This window comes from Phalacrocorax carbo, chromosome 27, assembly GCF_963921805.1.
Source record: "Phalacrocorax carbo chromosome 27, bPhaCar2.1, whole genome shotgun sequence".
NCBI classification, from domain to species: Eukaryota; Metazoa; Chordata; class Aves; order Suliformes; family Phalacrocoracidae; genus Phalacrocorax; species Phalacrocorax carbo.
The window spans coordinates 2,164,730-2,177,013 of NC_087539.1; the positions used below are offsets into that span (position 1 = coordinate 2,164,730).

Below are 12,284 nucleotides of genomic sequence, written 5' to 3' on the forward strand. Positions count from 1 at the left end.
AGCATCACCTGTCATGTTTATCTGCTTAAACCCCCTTAATGTGGGCTTCAGACTGGGAGACAAGCGGTTCAGTCTCAAAAAAGCTCATTTACAAGAATAAATATTCAAAGGACTGGATTTTAAGCAATCCAAGCTAGACTTAAAAGCGAGGAGCAGAGCATTCCACTGATGTCTTGCTCGTGTGTATCTTGCTGGCTCTTTTCTTTGCTTTTTCTGTTGCGAGGCTCGTGCCTTCCCCGCTGCTTCTGCCACCCCAGACACCTGCAAAAGTCACAGTGTTACCAGACGCTTGCAGCGCTGAAGATAAAGGTGTGAGCTCTTCGTGGCACAGCATCGCTGTCGACATCTTGATACTGGCTTCTGCACTTGTAAAATCTGCTAATTCACCTACTCGCTGGGGTATTAACGCAAGCTTTTGTTTCTGTGGCTGGGGGAGGTGTTCCCTGCACACGTTTTAGGTATTAAAAGCAATTTGCAATTGCTGTGTTAGCTTGTCTCCCTTTTAAGAGGCTTGTGTGATGTTTGCTATAAACCTCAAACATTTGTAAGCTTTAGAAGAAAATTTAAATGCATTTTGCTTTGACTGCATGTGAGATTTTATTATCTGCAGCCCATAACGTAGGCAGAAAAATTGTTAAGACCCTAAGGATGCGAGTAAAGCGATTTTGGTGACCTCAGCTGTATATTTCTACATCGCTGAATCATCACCCAGTTGGCACCTCAGCGGGGGTAATCTCTGCTTGGGAGGCTGGGAGCGCAGACGGGGCTGGGGAGGAGGGCTGTAGATCAAACAATGTGGGGAAAAGCTTATGGGAAAGCTGCTTGTGTTATGCTTGGCTCTATCTCGTCTGATTTTTCTTGCACTTAAGAGTTTATCCACTTAATTTTTATTAAGGGCTGCAGGTGGAAAGTAATGTTAAAAGGGTTTACCATTAGCCAGGAGCAGCTAAGGAGGCAATTAGATGCGAGCGGGAGCCCTGGGCTGGTGCAAATTGCAGCTGGGGAGTCCGCTTCAGACGCAGAAAGGCTTTTGCTGGGGATTTTGTCGGGTCACTAAGTACACAGACAAGTGCCGGAGAGCTGGGAGCACGCTAATGCGCTCCTCAAATGTAATCCTGTTGTGTAGACAGCTGAAACCTCCCGTAATGGCAGGGGTTGCGAGGCATTTGGAAACGAATGCGGGAAGAGCGAGGAGATTTGCTTCCCCGTAAGCCTGACCTGACTTGCTGGGGAAAACTTGGCACCTTTTGAAAGGCGGTGCGGTTGTGTAATGATTGCAGATGATTTGGGGGGGGTGTGGGAAAAAAAAAAGGATCCAGATCTTCAGTACGGGAGATCTCCCGGCACTCTGGGTGCAGGATGGAGTCAGGCAAAGAGCTTGGAGTTAGACCCCTCTGCAATAGTCTGCTCTGAGAAGTCATAAATCTCAAGGGAAGAGGGTCACTGAGAACCTCATCAGGGTGGGAGCAGCAGCGCCGCGTTAATATGCCCATAAATCTACCTGTTACGATAAAACAGGTGGCTCTTCCAAGAGGCAAAAATAGTCAAACGCCCGGAATTTTTTTTTTCTGCTGCTGCCTATCTCCTTTTAAAAGCTTAATTATCGTGGTGCGCTGACATCTGACAACTTATCATGGGCAATCATGGCCTATCTAAAATGCAGGACTTAGTTTTGTGTCTGTGCCTGGAAAGCAGGGGCAGAAAAAGAATGAAGGGGCTCTGCAGGTCGGCCAAAATCTCTGGGAGAAAGGTGCGGAGGAGAACAAAGGATGCGTTTCTGTAAGCGGTGTTGGTGAGATTGGTGCTGGGAAAGCTCCTTGGAATAACGAAGATGAAGGGAGCTACAGAATGGGTTAGTCGTGGGGGGAAATCATGCCCTCGGATAAGATCTGGGAGCTCTGTGGTTATGGATGGATGGAAGGGATGTGAGGGCAGGACCGGCTGCAGCCTGATGGGAGTCGCTGCGGGGGTTTGGTGAATTCCTCGGTCTCTGCTTTCACATCTTGCACGGGGACATACGTGGAAATCGGAGGTGGCCGAAGCTGTCTCCGCTGAGCTTCTGCAGAGCGCTCGTACCTCTCAGCATAGGCGAAGGGGGCCAAACCCCTCTGGTTTCTACAGCTTGTTTCCAAAAAGCCCCAGTCTCTTCTCAAGGCGACCAAGAATCCATAAACCTCAATTTGCCTCCTGCATTTTGTCCCTCTCCACTCGATGATCCCCATCTACCACCCTCAATAACTACCCCTTCCTGTTCTTAGGCTGCGTGAGTGTATTTAAGTCATGCGCATGCGCCTCTGGTTACGTGGCTCTACATTTCCTTACAGGTTCTGTCCTCTAACTAGCGAGCGCCAACGTTACAGGGGAAAAAACCCCAAGCCTCTAAGCCACTTGAATTCTGTCTTCATTTGACATGATGCCCTCTCCAGACTGTTGCTGTCGGAGCTTCCGCAGGAGAGGTCCTAGCTCAGGTCCACAAAACCCACCCCTTTTCTCAGGCACTAAAGCCTGGAAGGAGAGGCTCAGCACACCATGAATGGGTGGGCACATACTCAATATTGCAAATGAATTGAAGGAAATCAACCTTCCAGTGCATTAAAAGACTGAATGGGGACCATGGCATCCTTTTTTCTAATTGTAGTGTTGTTCAAAGGTCAAGGCTGAGTCACGTCGACTTTTTCAAGCTGCAGCGTACTGGCACAATGAGTGCTTTTTTCCATTGGAGCTAACTTTTTTTTTTTAGGATTGGCTTTCTTGTAGCCCTGAAACAATAGTGCATCGGAGAGGATCATGTTAGCCTGGTGCAAGGCATCTTCCGAGAGGATAACCACCAAACCTCTCGGATGAGACCAAATTTAACGTCCACTCCCTCAGCGGAGAAGTTTCTTTGGAAATGACCGTAAGGGGGTTGGATTGGAGTTGAGGGTCTGGCTGTCCGGAGCAGAGCCCGCTGCTGGAGTCCTGCTTTCCCAGCACAGCTTTCTCTTAGGCTCTTCCCAGGGTAAGTACAGAAAGGGAGATATCACTGGCCCACGCGCGGGCATGGCAGCTCCCTGCAGCGCTGTCCTGCTGCCAGAGGACCCGACCGCAGACCCTTGCTCAGACACAACTGCGTTGGGTATCTCAGGTCCAAGAGAGATATCTGAGTCCTGGTTTTGGCTCAGTTCTGCTGTCTCAAACTACTCGGTTTCCCTTTACCTACATTTCAGAGCTCGCCTCCCCGGTGCCAATAGCGCTGCCTTGCTGGGGGAGCGTCGCAGCGTCCCTGCCAGGTGCAGGGGACGTGCAGGCTGCAAGGCTCCCCGTTGTCACCCCGGGATTAAGGGTTCTGCGTTTCCACTGACGCCGAGCACTCGGCTGCGATGTATGGCTTGGCAGGGAGCGGGGAAGCCGGAGCAGCTCGTACCGCGGCGCTGCCGGAGCTGCATGTGCTCCGGCACCTGCTGCCAAAGCCTCTCCTCGCCCGTGCGGTATTGATAGACTTGGCCACCGTCCAGAGACTTTTTAAGATCCCCATGCAGCCTCCCAAAGCACAAATCCTCAGCCCTGTAGACAAATTAATCGACTCCAGTTCAGATTTAATTATTTTTACACATACATTCTTGTTTCTTGGGGTATGCAGAGAAGGAGTTTCCTGTTATTCTTTTCTTTTCACTCTATAAATTATCTCTCGCATGCATGCGTCGCGCGGGACTTGCTGCCGATGCTGTTTGTTTGCCGAGAAAGTCTTTGCTCCCAGATTATTCATTCAGGAGCTGTGGAGCGTTCAAGGCAGGAAGGGTGACTCATTTAGTAAACAGCAGAGGCTTGCAGGGAAAGGCAGGAGCCCAGATTGGGTTTCTGTGGTAGATCTGAAGTCTTTAGGGGGGTATTCGGGGTTTTTTTTTTTTTTCCTCTTTTTTGACCCTTTCTTCTCTATCACCAGCACCAGGGGCTCACGATTCTTTCTCCGCGTTGCAGGAGGGCAGGGCCCCATGAATAACACAACAGCGCGGCTGCGTAATTCACCCCTTTCCTCCCTTAATGCCACATAACTTCCTAAACTGCTCAGCCCCAGCCGCTCTCTGCGGTAGGGCAGGGCAGGAATTTCACTTAGCCTGAGCTCCCTGCCCTCCGCCGTGCCTCTGCCCGTTTTCCTTGCTCTCTATTCCCCGGCTCTTGTGACGGGAAGAGATGCTGAGCTCCTAATGAATCACCGAGCGCCCACGCTTGAAATACGGTTAGGGAAACACAGCTGTAATTGCCTTTGTTAATATTTCTTTTTTTTTTTTTGCAGTGCTTCTCACATGGCTCCTGGTACTTGCATGCGCGGTCGGCTTCCTCTCCTAACGCCCTCGTGAAGTATGGTGCCTTTTCCCTTTTTATTTGCTCTGTCTGGTAGGTAGGGGAAGAATTGATGGCTTGCCCAAGGTCACACTGAAAACCTGTGGTGCTGCTGGGATTCGAGCCGGGGACGTAATAATGATTCACATCCACACTGGAGCTATCTGGGGGTTCCCATGGGGCAGGCGCGTATCCATAGGCACAAGCTGTGGAGTCGCTGACGCTCTGCAACTCCACCCCCTCGCTCACCTCCGTTAATTACCGCTGTGCCTCTCCTCTTAAGTTATGTGGCAGCGGTAATTAATACATGTATTTTAATAACCTTCACTTTTATCGAAACAAGGCTAAAAATGCTCCACCGTGTGGAAGTAAATAATTATTGCATTTCCAGGTTCTAGCCGTGCGCCGCAGGCTTTGTGTGACTGTGGGCAGGTCCCCGCATCGCTCCTCTGCGTCTGGCTGCAGAGATCGGCTGCCGGCGGGATGGAGCAGCCGATGCCTGCGGGCAGAGAGCTGGGGAGGAGCGGACTGTGACTCCTCAAGGTGTCCGTCCCCCTCGAGCATCGCAGGAGCAGAGGAGGAGGGTTATCGGTGTCTTAGAAAATCCTGCCTGTTCTCACGTAGTGTAGGACCCCTTGGAGATTTAGGAGCCTGATCTTCCCAGCTTAGGGCTGTAATTCCAGCGGCCATGCCCAGGGGAGCCGTGCCTACGAGGCACGGAGGGCTCCTCGTCTGTGGGACCGGGTGGACTTTGAGCAAAACAAGGGGCTGCTTTCTTCCCAGGTGCTCCATAAACCACCTCAGCCATCTGCTATTTTTCTACATATGCCCCTTTTTAAAAGGAGAGAAGGTTGGTTCATGGTCCTTTGGTGTGCTGCAGAGAAATTCCTCAGTAGCTGGAGGGTTGGGTTTGATAGCTAAAGCTCCCGCTGTCCAACCCAGGTTAAATCCAGCTGGGATGGATGCCTTCCTGGCCGAGCAGGTCAGCTGCTGGCTGCTCCGGAGGGTTGGCAGTTGTTTTTTGTCTCCACCCAAATGTGCTGATGCTCAACTTAGGTGCACTAGAGATAAAGGAGAGGTTGTGTCTACCATATGTGTCTTTATTAAAATTAAAAAAAAAAAAAAGAAAAGTTGAATGCAGAGTTTATTAAAGACTTTGCCCCGTATGTCCTTGGCCGAATGCTTCCCTCCTCACTGCTACATGGTGTGCTGTAGGCCAGATGGTTGCTGCCTTCCCCCCTGCTGAAACACCTGCATTTCAGTGGAGGGGCATGTGTATGAGAAGCCCTCTGGGATAAGTGAAGCTATAGAAATGTAAATTAAATTATTTACCTACTCTGAGTTAAATGCTCTGCCCTTCTGGCCAAGGAGGAACGGGATGGGTCGGGCTCCAGAACCTGGTTAACTCTTTGTTTAAATTACAGGGAAGTTTGTGGAGCAACCGGAGTATCTCAGCACTAATTGCCAGTGATTTGGTAGGAGCCAAATAAAAACTGCCCATAAAAATCCGCTCCCTCCAGCCTGGCCCTCACTGCTTTATAAAAAACACAGCTCACCTGTGACCTCCCAGGTGCTGATCTCGGGGAAACCAAAGCATCCCATGTCACATGTTGGCATCTTAACCCTGCCACTGCTCTCCCTCGGTGGGAGAAGCCTGATGTGGAGCCGTCTGCAGTTAGAGGGCAGGTTATATGACACAGAGAAGATGCTGCTGTGCAGCGCCGATCTGTGATAACTACCTTAAAAATAAAACACACAGTCCCCCCGAAAAACAAATTCTGAAGGTAGATGGTCCTCTCTAAGAGAAAGAAAGGAAAAAAAGGCTAATTTTTTCGTGGTTTGCACAATATTAATCCCAAACAAAGTGCTTGGTAAAGGGCTTTCTGTCTCTTCGGTCGTGGCTTCCTAACACCAGCACCGAATGCTGCCTGTGAACAGGCTGGAGTTTCTGATTATTATTCTTGTTCTTTCTCTGCTTTTTTTTTTTTTTTAATGCAAGGAAAGGAACGTGAATTAATCACAAGGCAGGATGTAAGCGGATTTTTAAAGTAAAAGACATAGCCACATGGGTCCCTGGAGTTGCCTGAGCCAAAACTAACATTTCAAGGTTTAATCTCGATGCAGTTTTAGTGGTGGTGGGGGCAGCTGCAGGGGGGCATTGCACAACACGCATCCAAGCCCGCTCCTCCCCAAAGTGACTGAGCTGACTGTGACCTTCCTGATGTTCATAGGACTCAAGTTGAGTAGAAATAAGCTTTTCCTGCCACCTCCAACTCAGGAAGGGCAGCGGGCACGTAGCGCCCGAACATTTTGCAGCGAGCATCCTGCTGCAACGCGATGGCCCCGCTGCGGCAGCGCGGTCGTGGATATTGCCTCTCACCCCTTTTTCAGGTTTTAGTTTCTCCCCTGCGTGGGCTGGGGTGAAATGACCTTGGCTCAGGGTTGTTCTCAGTAAAAGCCTGTGCTGTGCTTGCAGCCGACCGAGCAGCCGCTCCCCCGCCTGCAGAAGCCTTTGTGCTCGAGCAGGAGCCGCAGAGCTCTTTGAATACCTATACGTGCGATACACACTCTGGTTCTTTTTTGTTCTTGAGCTGATCACTCATAAACCTTCACTCTTCTTCTCATTTATCCTCGCTCAGGCTCGCAGAGGTGCTGTCTCTTCCCTCCTCTAGCGGAAGGATGCTGCCACTGAAACCAGCTTTCCAGAAGCGCTCGGTAACCACAGCTGCTGCGGCCACCTTCGAGCTGCACGGACTCGGTGCCTTGGCTGCTTTTGAAAGCGTAGCCACGAGCTTTCCAATGGGAGCAACTGGGCTCCGAGCTCTTCTGAAACCTGGCCCGGTGAGCACTGCCTTACGGGGAACCCTCCGAGAGGAAACGGGTCCGAAATCTTTGCGTGTCGCCTCTCGTAAGTGTGAAAATAAGACAATTTGGCCGTGCTATTGTTGCATTCTTTCAAACCAACAAGTCTTTGCGGCGTTAACTCCACGTCGTCTCATGACACCTCCTTTCCTATGGAAATGGGCTCATCTGGGGATTCACGTGGTCCCGGGCAGATAATTGTAATGGTCCCCCCGGCCTTTAAAATCTATGAATCACTCCAGTATCGGGGCACTTTATGCACATTAGCGAATTAATACTTACAGCCTCTCTGCAAGGGAGGGAATTATCGTTGTCATTGCTCAGATGGGAAATGGGTGAGATGGAGCCCAGATCTGCACAAGAACTTGGGGGTCACATCACTCACAGCCGTAACAGCTAACCTTTGGGCACCCAGCCCTTGGGGGCATCCGTGACCCTGCATTAGTTACCTCTGCAGTTGTGCCGAGTGAACGGGGAATATCTATCCAGCCTGCCACGCAGCCAGAAATCCATCTGAGCCCTGTCACGGCGAGATGTATGGACGGGGGCGTAGGCAGCGAGTCTGCCGCAGCCGGGAAGTGCGGGGAGGATGTGCTGCGTCGGACGCTGGGTGGGCTGGGATGCGTGCAGGAGGTCCACCACCTCCCCATGGCCTTAGCCTTGCTCTCCGCACGCTGCTGTCTCCAGGCTCGTGTGTGTGTCCTGCCTGCCGGGAGGTCCCCAAACGAAGGAGATGGGTGCCAGGAGAGCAAGGCAGACCTCAGGACATCGCCCAGCCCCCTCGTCCTGGGCTGATCGCACCGCGATCGCTCGCTCTAGGGCATCGCAGCAACCAGGAGGACTTTGGGAGTGAAACCTGTTGTGGCTCCTTTTACAGTCGGTGACTTTGAGCTCGGCTTATCCGCGCCAGAGCGCTTAGTGCAGTCATTTACCTCTAGCGCTGCAGTTGCGAGACACGTGCTGATTTCTTTTGTTTCCCCTGGTGTCCAGGTGTTTCAACCCTATCATGGTGTCTGTGGGCAGAATAACACACCGCTGTGCTGGAGTTAAGGCTGGAGCAGCATTTTGGCTTCCCCTTATTAATGGCAGCTTATTAATTCAGCCATGTGATGAGCTTGATGGAGGCAGGTTTGGCTCCTCACCCCTTTCAGGTCAGGGTTTTCGGCAAGGTAGAGCCTCCTTTTTACACGCGTGTGCCCATGGAAGAGTTTGTGCTGTTGCAGCCTCCACTTGGTCTATATTAAAACTGAATTTTGGCCAGGCGACTGGCTCGGTGCGCAGCCGGTGTTTATGTTCTCTGAAAATTACTGTCAAGGTTAAAAAATAGCCATGCAGCTTGTGCGCTGGAGCTGCTGGGAGAGCCAGCGAGCGCCTGGGCTCCTGCACGGCCGGAGGGTTGGATGGGGTGGGTTTGGTGCTCGCCTGACCCTCCTTTTGCATCAAATGCAATTGTGGAGGCTTTACAAAAGCAAGGAAAAAAAACGAGCAACCCCTTGTTTTTCACGTAGTGCTTATTAAACCGATGGAAAAATCTCCTTCTGACTAAAGATCCAGGCTTCAGCCTACTGCATTTATTCTCTGGCTCTTGCTCTAATGGAGATGGCTCGTTGGTCCAGCTGGAAGTATTGTGTCCTATTAAATAAAGATTTTTTTGAAATGAACACATTTATTCATCGAGCTGTCACAGCCTGTTGAGTAAAGAATGCAGACTGGCCAGCCTCAGTCTGCCTCAAATGTGTTTTCTCCAAAAAGCTGCTACCATCTCTGGGGTAAATAAACGCAGCCCTGTGCTTACCCAAACCCCAAATGCCAGCCTCCTGCTCCGGCCCCTGCACCAAAGGCAGCCGTAGGGCCATGGTGGGGGCAGAGAAAAGCAGGAATTGGGGCTGCGTGCGGTGTTGAAACTCTGATTTTACGCAGCCCTTGGCCGTTGCAGCACGAAGGGTCGCCGCCGATTTGCGGCGCCGAGGCAGCGGCGTTATCCCAGCGCCTGTCCCTCGCCCCAAAGAGTTTACAGTCTACGTCTTCTTTTTAATTCAGACACCCGCAAAATAGCAGGCTGAAATAACACTGCTATATGTCAGCTGCTGATGGAAGGAGATTAAATATTAAAGCCAGTGCTGTGGCTTTAACTCATTCGATTTCCCCCCCCCCAACTCTTCCCCCTTTCTCCCCCCCTGCTTTCTTCTCTGTGTAAAATGACATGATTTAGAACTGAAGTGCCAGACTCAGCCTCCAGGTTTCGGCGTTTGGAAATGTATGTAGAAAGATATATTGTGTCTGTGAGCATTTCTGTGCAGAGAAAGAGAGAGCTCCCAAGCTAGTGAGACCACATAAAGATGTTAAATAGAGCTGTAACGCACACCGAAAGCAGGAAAATTGCCCTAGAAAAAAAAAAAAAGGTTAAAAAAAAAAAAATCCTGCGATGGAGCAAAATGAAAGATTAAAATAAATTCAGAGGTACTGAGGCTGGGCTGAAACATGCCCCTCGTGGAGCCGGGGCTGGTGGGGAGAGTGTGGAGGGGAGAGAAATGTGACCCCATTCCCTACTTCGTCCTCTCGCTGCTTCCCCCATTGACCTAAAAATCTCCCGTTTCTTTACCCAGTGCACAACAGAGTCAGAGAATTGGGAATTTTCTTCCTTTTCCTTTTTTCCCCTGTCTCTGTGTGTTTAATATTTCGAGACACCGCTGGAGCAGCGGCCGCCTGCCTGCTAAATATTCATCTGAAACCGGCTGTTCCTCTGCCCTCACAAAAAAACCTGATTTATTTTTCTCTGCTTACCGTAACCCACCTATTTTCTTCCGCTAACGGCTCATCACCGCGTCGCGAGGGGCGAGCGGGGTTGGCAGCCAAGTACGTTAAAAGCCAGGGTGGTTTTGGGCCAAAAAGATGACAAAGTGTCAGTGCCCACCCTTTCTCCCTGGTCCCCCCTTCCGCGAGCGCTTTATGGTGCGGTGCAAAACGACGCTGCAAATTTTGTCTCCCTCAGAAAACGGCGGCGGTTCGTTCGCTTCTCCTTTGTTCGGTGGCGTTTTGGCATCGCCGAGATTTGTAACGCTGTTTGGGAATGAGTCACGTTTGGGCTGGAGCAGAGCTGAGGGTTTCAGAAGCTGTGGGGAGGAAAGAAACTGAGAACACGTGTGTCTTCAGCAAAACCGTTGAGAAATTCTATTTCAGGTTCAGTTACGGACCCGATCGGGGGAGCAGCGGCTGGGAAAGCCGGGGTGTGCTTGCCCGGAGTTACGCGGGCAAAAACCTCTTTGCTTTTTTCCCTGCAAGCGTGTTAGGACCCACCAGCTCTAATTTCTTTTAATATGAGCCCCAGTTCCGAGCCACCATCAGAAAGCACCGTGCGATTACAAACGTCTTTGAAGGACGCTTTGCCTGATACACTTGTTATTGCACCAAAGGGGAAGATGGATGGGACGCGTGCGGATGCGCCCGTTGTCTCGGCAGCGCTGTCCCTTGCCTCTGCTAACGTCCCCCCTGCCGCACGGCTCCCGGGAAGGCGCCGCCGCAGCTTCCAGCCTGGAAAAGGCAACTTTGCTCGATTAAAAAAAAAACTGAGTCGTAAATAAGCATCGGAAAGAGTGAGGCGAACCCGGGGTGTCACGCGCAAGCTAATTCGCAGAAACAGGTGGCTTTGGGTTGGTTGGTTTGTTGGTTGGTTTAAAGAGAGAGAAAAAAGGAAGGGGAAAAGGGTAGAAATCCTTTGCTGCCAGCAGCAGCTCTTTCTAGAAACAACAAGCCCGATGCTGTGCGGCTCCTGGATGCATAAAAATCCTGCAGTACGGCCCATGCAGTGCCCTCAGCCTCCTGGTTTGTCGCAGTCTATTAGGAGAGGCGCAATCCATCCTCGGGTCTTTATGATTATTTGCTTTAACCCCGTCCCTGCCTCTCCCCCCCTTTTCCTCAGTCTCGATGTTCGGGGCTGGCGCAGCCGTTCAGAGCAGCCCCGCAGCGGGCGATGCTGCCCTTTGCCTGCGCACCCAGCCCGGCCTCGCAGGGTGGATGCGAGCTCCCCCCTCACCCAGCACATCCCTAAAGCCATCACGGGCGGGTTTTTTTATCCTGCTGTTCTCCCCTAAGTGCAATTTCAGACAGCGTCTTTACGGCACGTGAAACGCGTCCCCTCCAGGTTCAACGGCAGCCGTGCTTCGGGCTGCTCTGTGCCATCGCAAAGAGCCCCGGGCAGGGGCATCGATCGGGGCAGCCGCCTGCATCCTGCTCCATAAAGCCACGGCCTGAATTGCCGGGCGGGTGCCAGCTCTGTCGTACGCCATCCAAAAAAAGTTGCCTGACCTCTAACAGCACCTAATTCATCCCTCCATTAGCCAGCAATAAAGCGGCGCATCTCACCGAGCCGCGGGGCGGATTTGCATTTCTTAGATCGGTTGCAGCCACCGTGTGGCTCTGCCGCTTAGAAAAAAAAATAATAGATTATTAAAAATATTTGTCCCCCGTTCCCTAGAAGCCCCGCGTAATGGCTTTTTCATTTGGAGCAATGTGTTCACACACCGCTTCTCAAACAATCTGTCCCGCTCTGGTTTTGCTTAACGCTCGGCAGCGATTGTGTTACAGTTGCTCTCCGGGCGGCTCTCTCTCCCCCACCCTGCTGCAGGATGTACCCGTAAAACACAAAATGCATTTATTCACGATTTTCTAAATTGTTTCATTTCAGAGGTTTACAAACGAGGACCACCTGGCGGTTCATAAACACAAGCATGAGATGACATTGAAATTCGGCCCTGCTCGAACTGACTCAGTCATCATAGCAGGTATGTGGCGTTCAATCCAGGCCAGCTCTGAAAACGGTGCACATTAATACAGCATGACTGCAAGATTAATACCGGGGACCAGATGCACTGAAAAACGTCTCTACCTCCCATAAAAAGCTCTTGTGATCTGCATTTAATCAGGAGGAAAGGAAAGCCAGAGGCTTCCAAGTTTCTTTTTTTTTTTTTTTCTTTTTTTTTATGGTAGTATCAGGTTTTGGCGGCGGGGGGTGGGTTTGGGTTTGGTGGTTGTTTTTTTTTTTAGCTCTCACCCTTTTTATTAAGACTGGAAGATTTATGGACAAAAGGTCTTTCAACGTTTCT

General features: G+C 51.0%; 1 protein-coding gene across 4 annotated transcripts in view; it reads left to right on the forward strand.

The window, feature by feature from the left end:
- Window positions 1–12,284, forward strand: part of LOC104050286 (cyclic AMP-dependent transcription factor ATF-7) — a 70,186-nt gene that overhangs the window by 34,718 nt on the left and 23,184 nt on the right. For 3 of the 4 annotated variants that reach the window (XM_064474406.1, XM_064474404.1, XM_064474405.1), the window contains one exon: window positions 11,867–11,963. In XM_064474406.1, the coding sequence (XP_064330476.1) occupies window positions 11,867–11,963 (97 nt within the window). Of the gene's footprint in view, window positions 1–6,959; window positions 7,162–11,866; window positions 11,964–12,284 lie in introns of all 4 variants that reach the window. The other variant, XM_064474403.1, reaches the window with a different exon arrangement.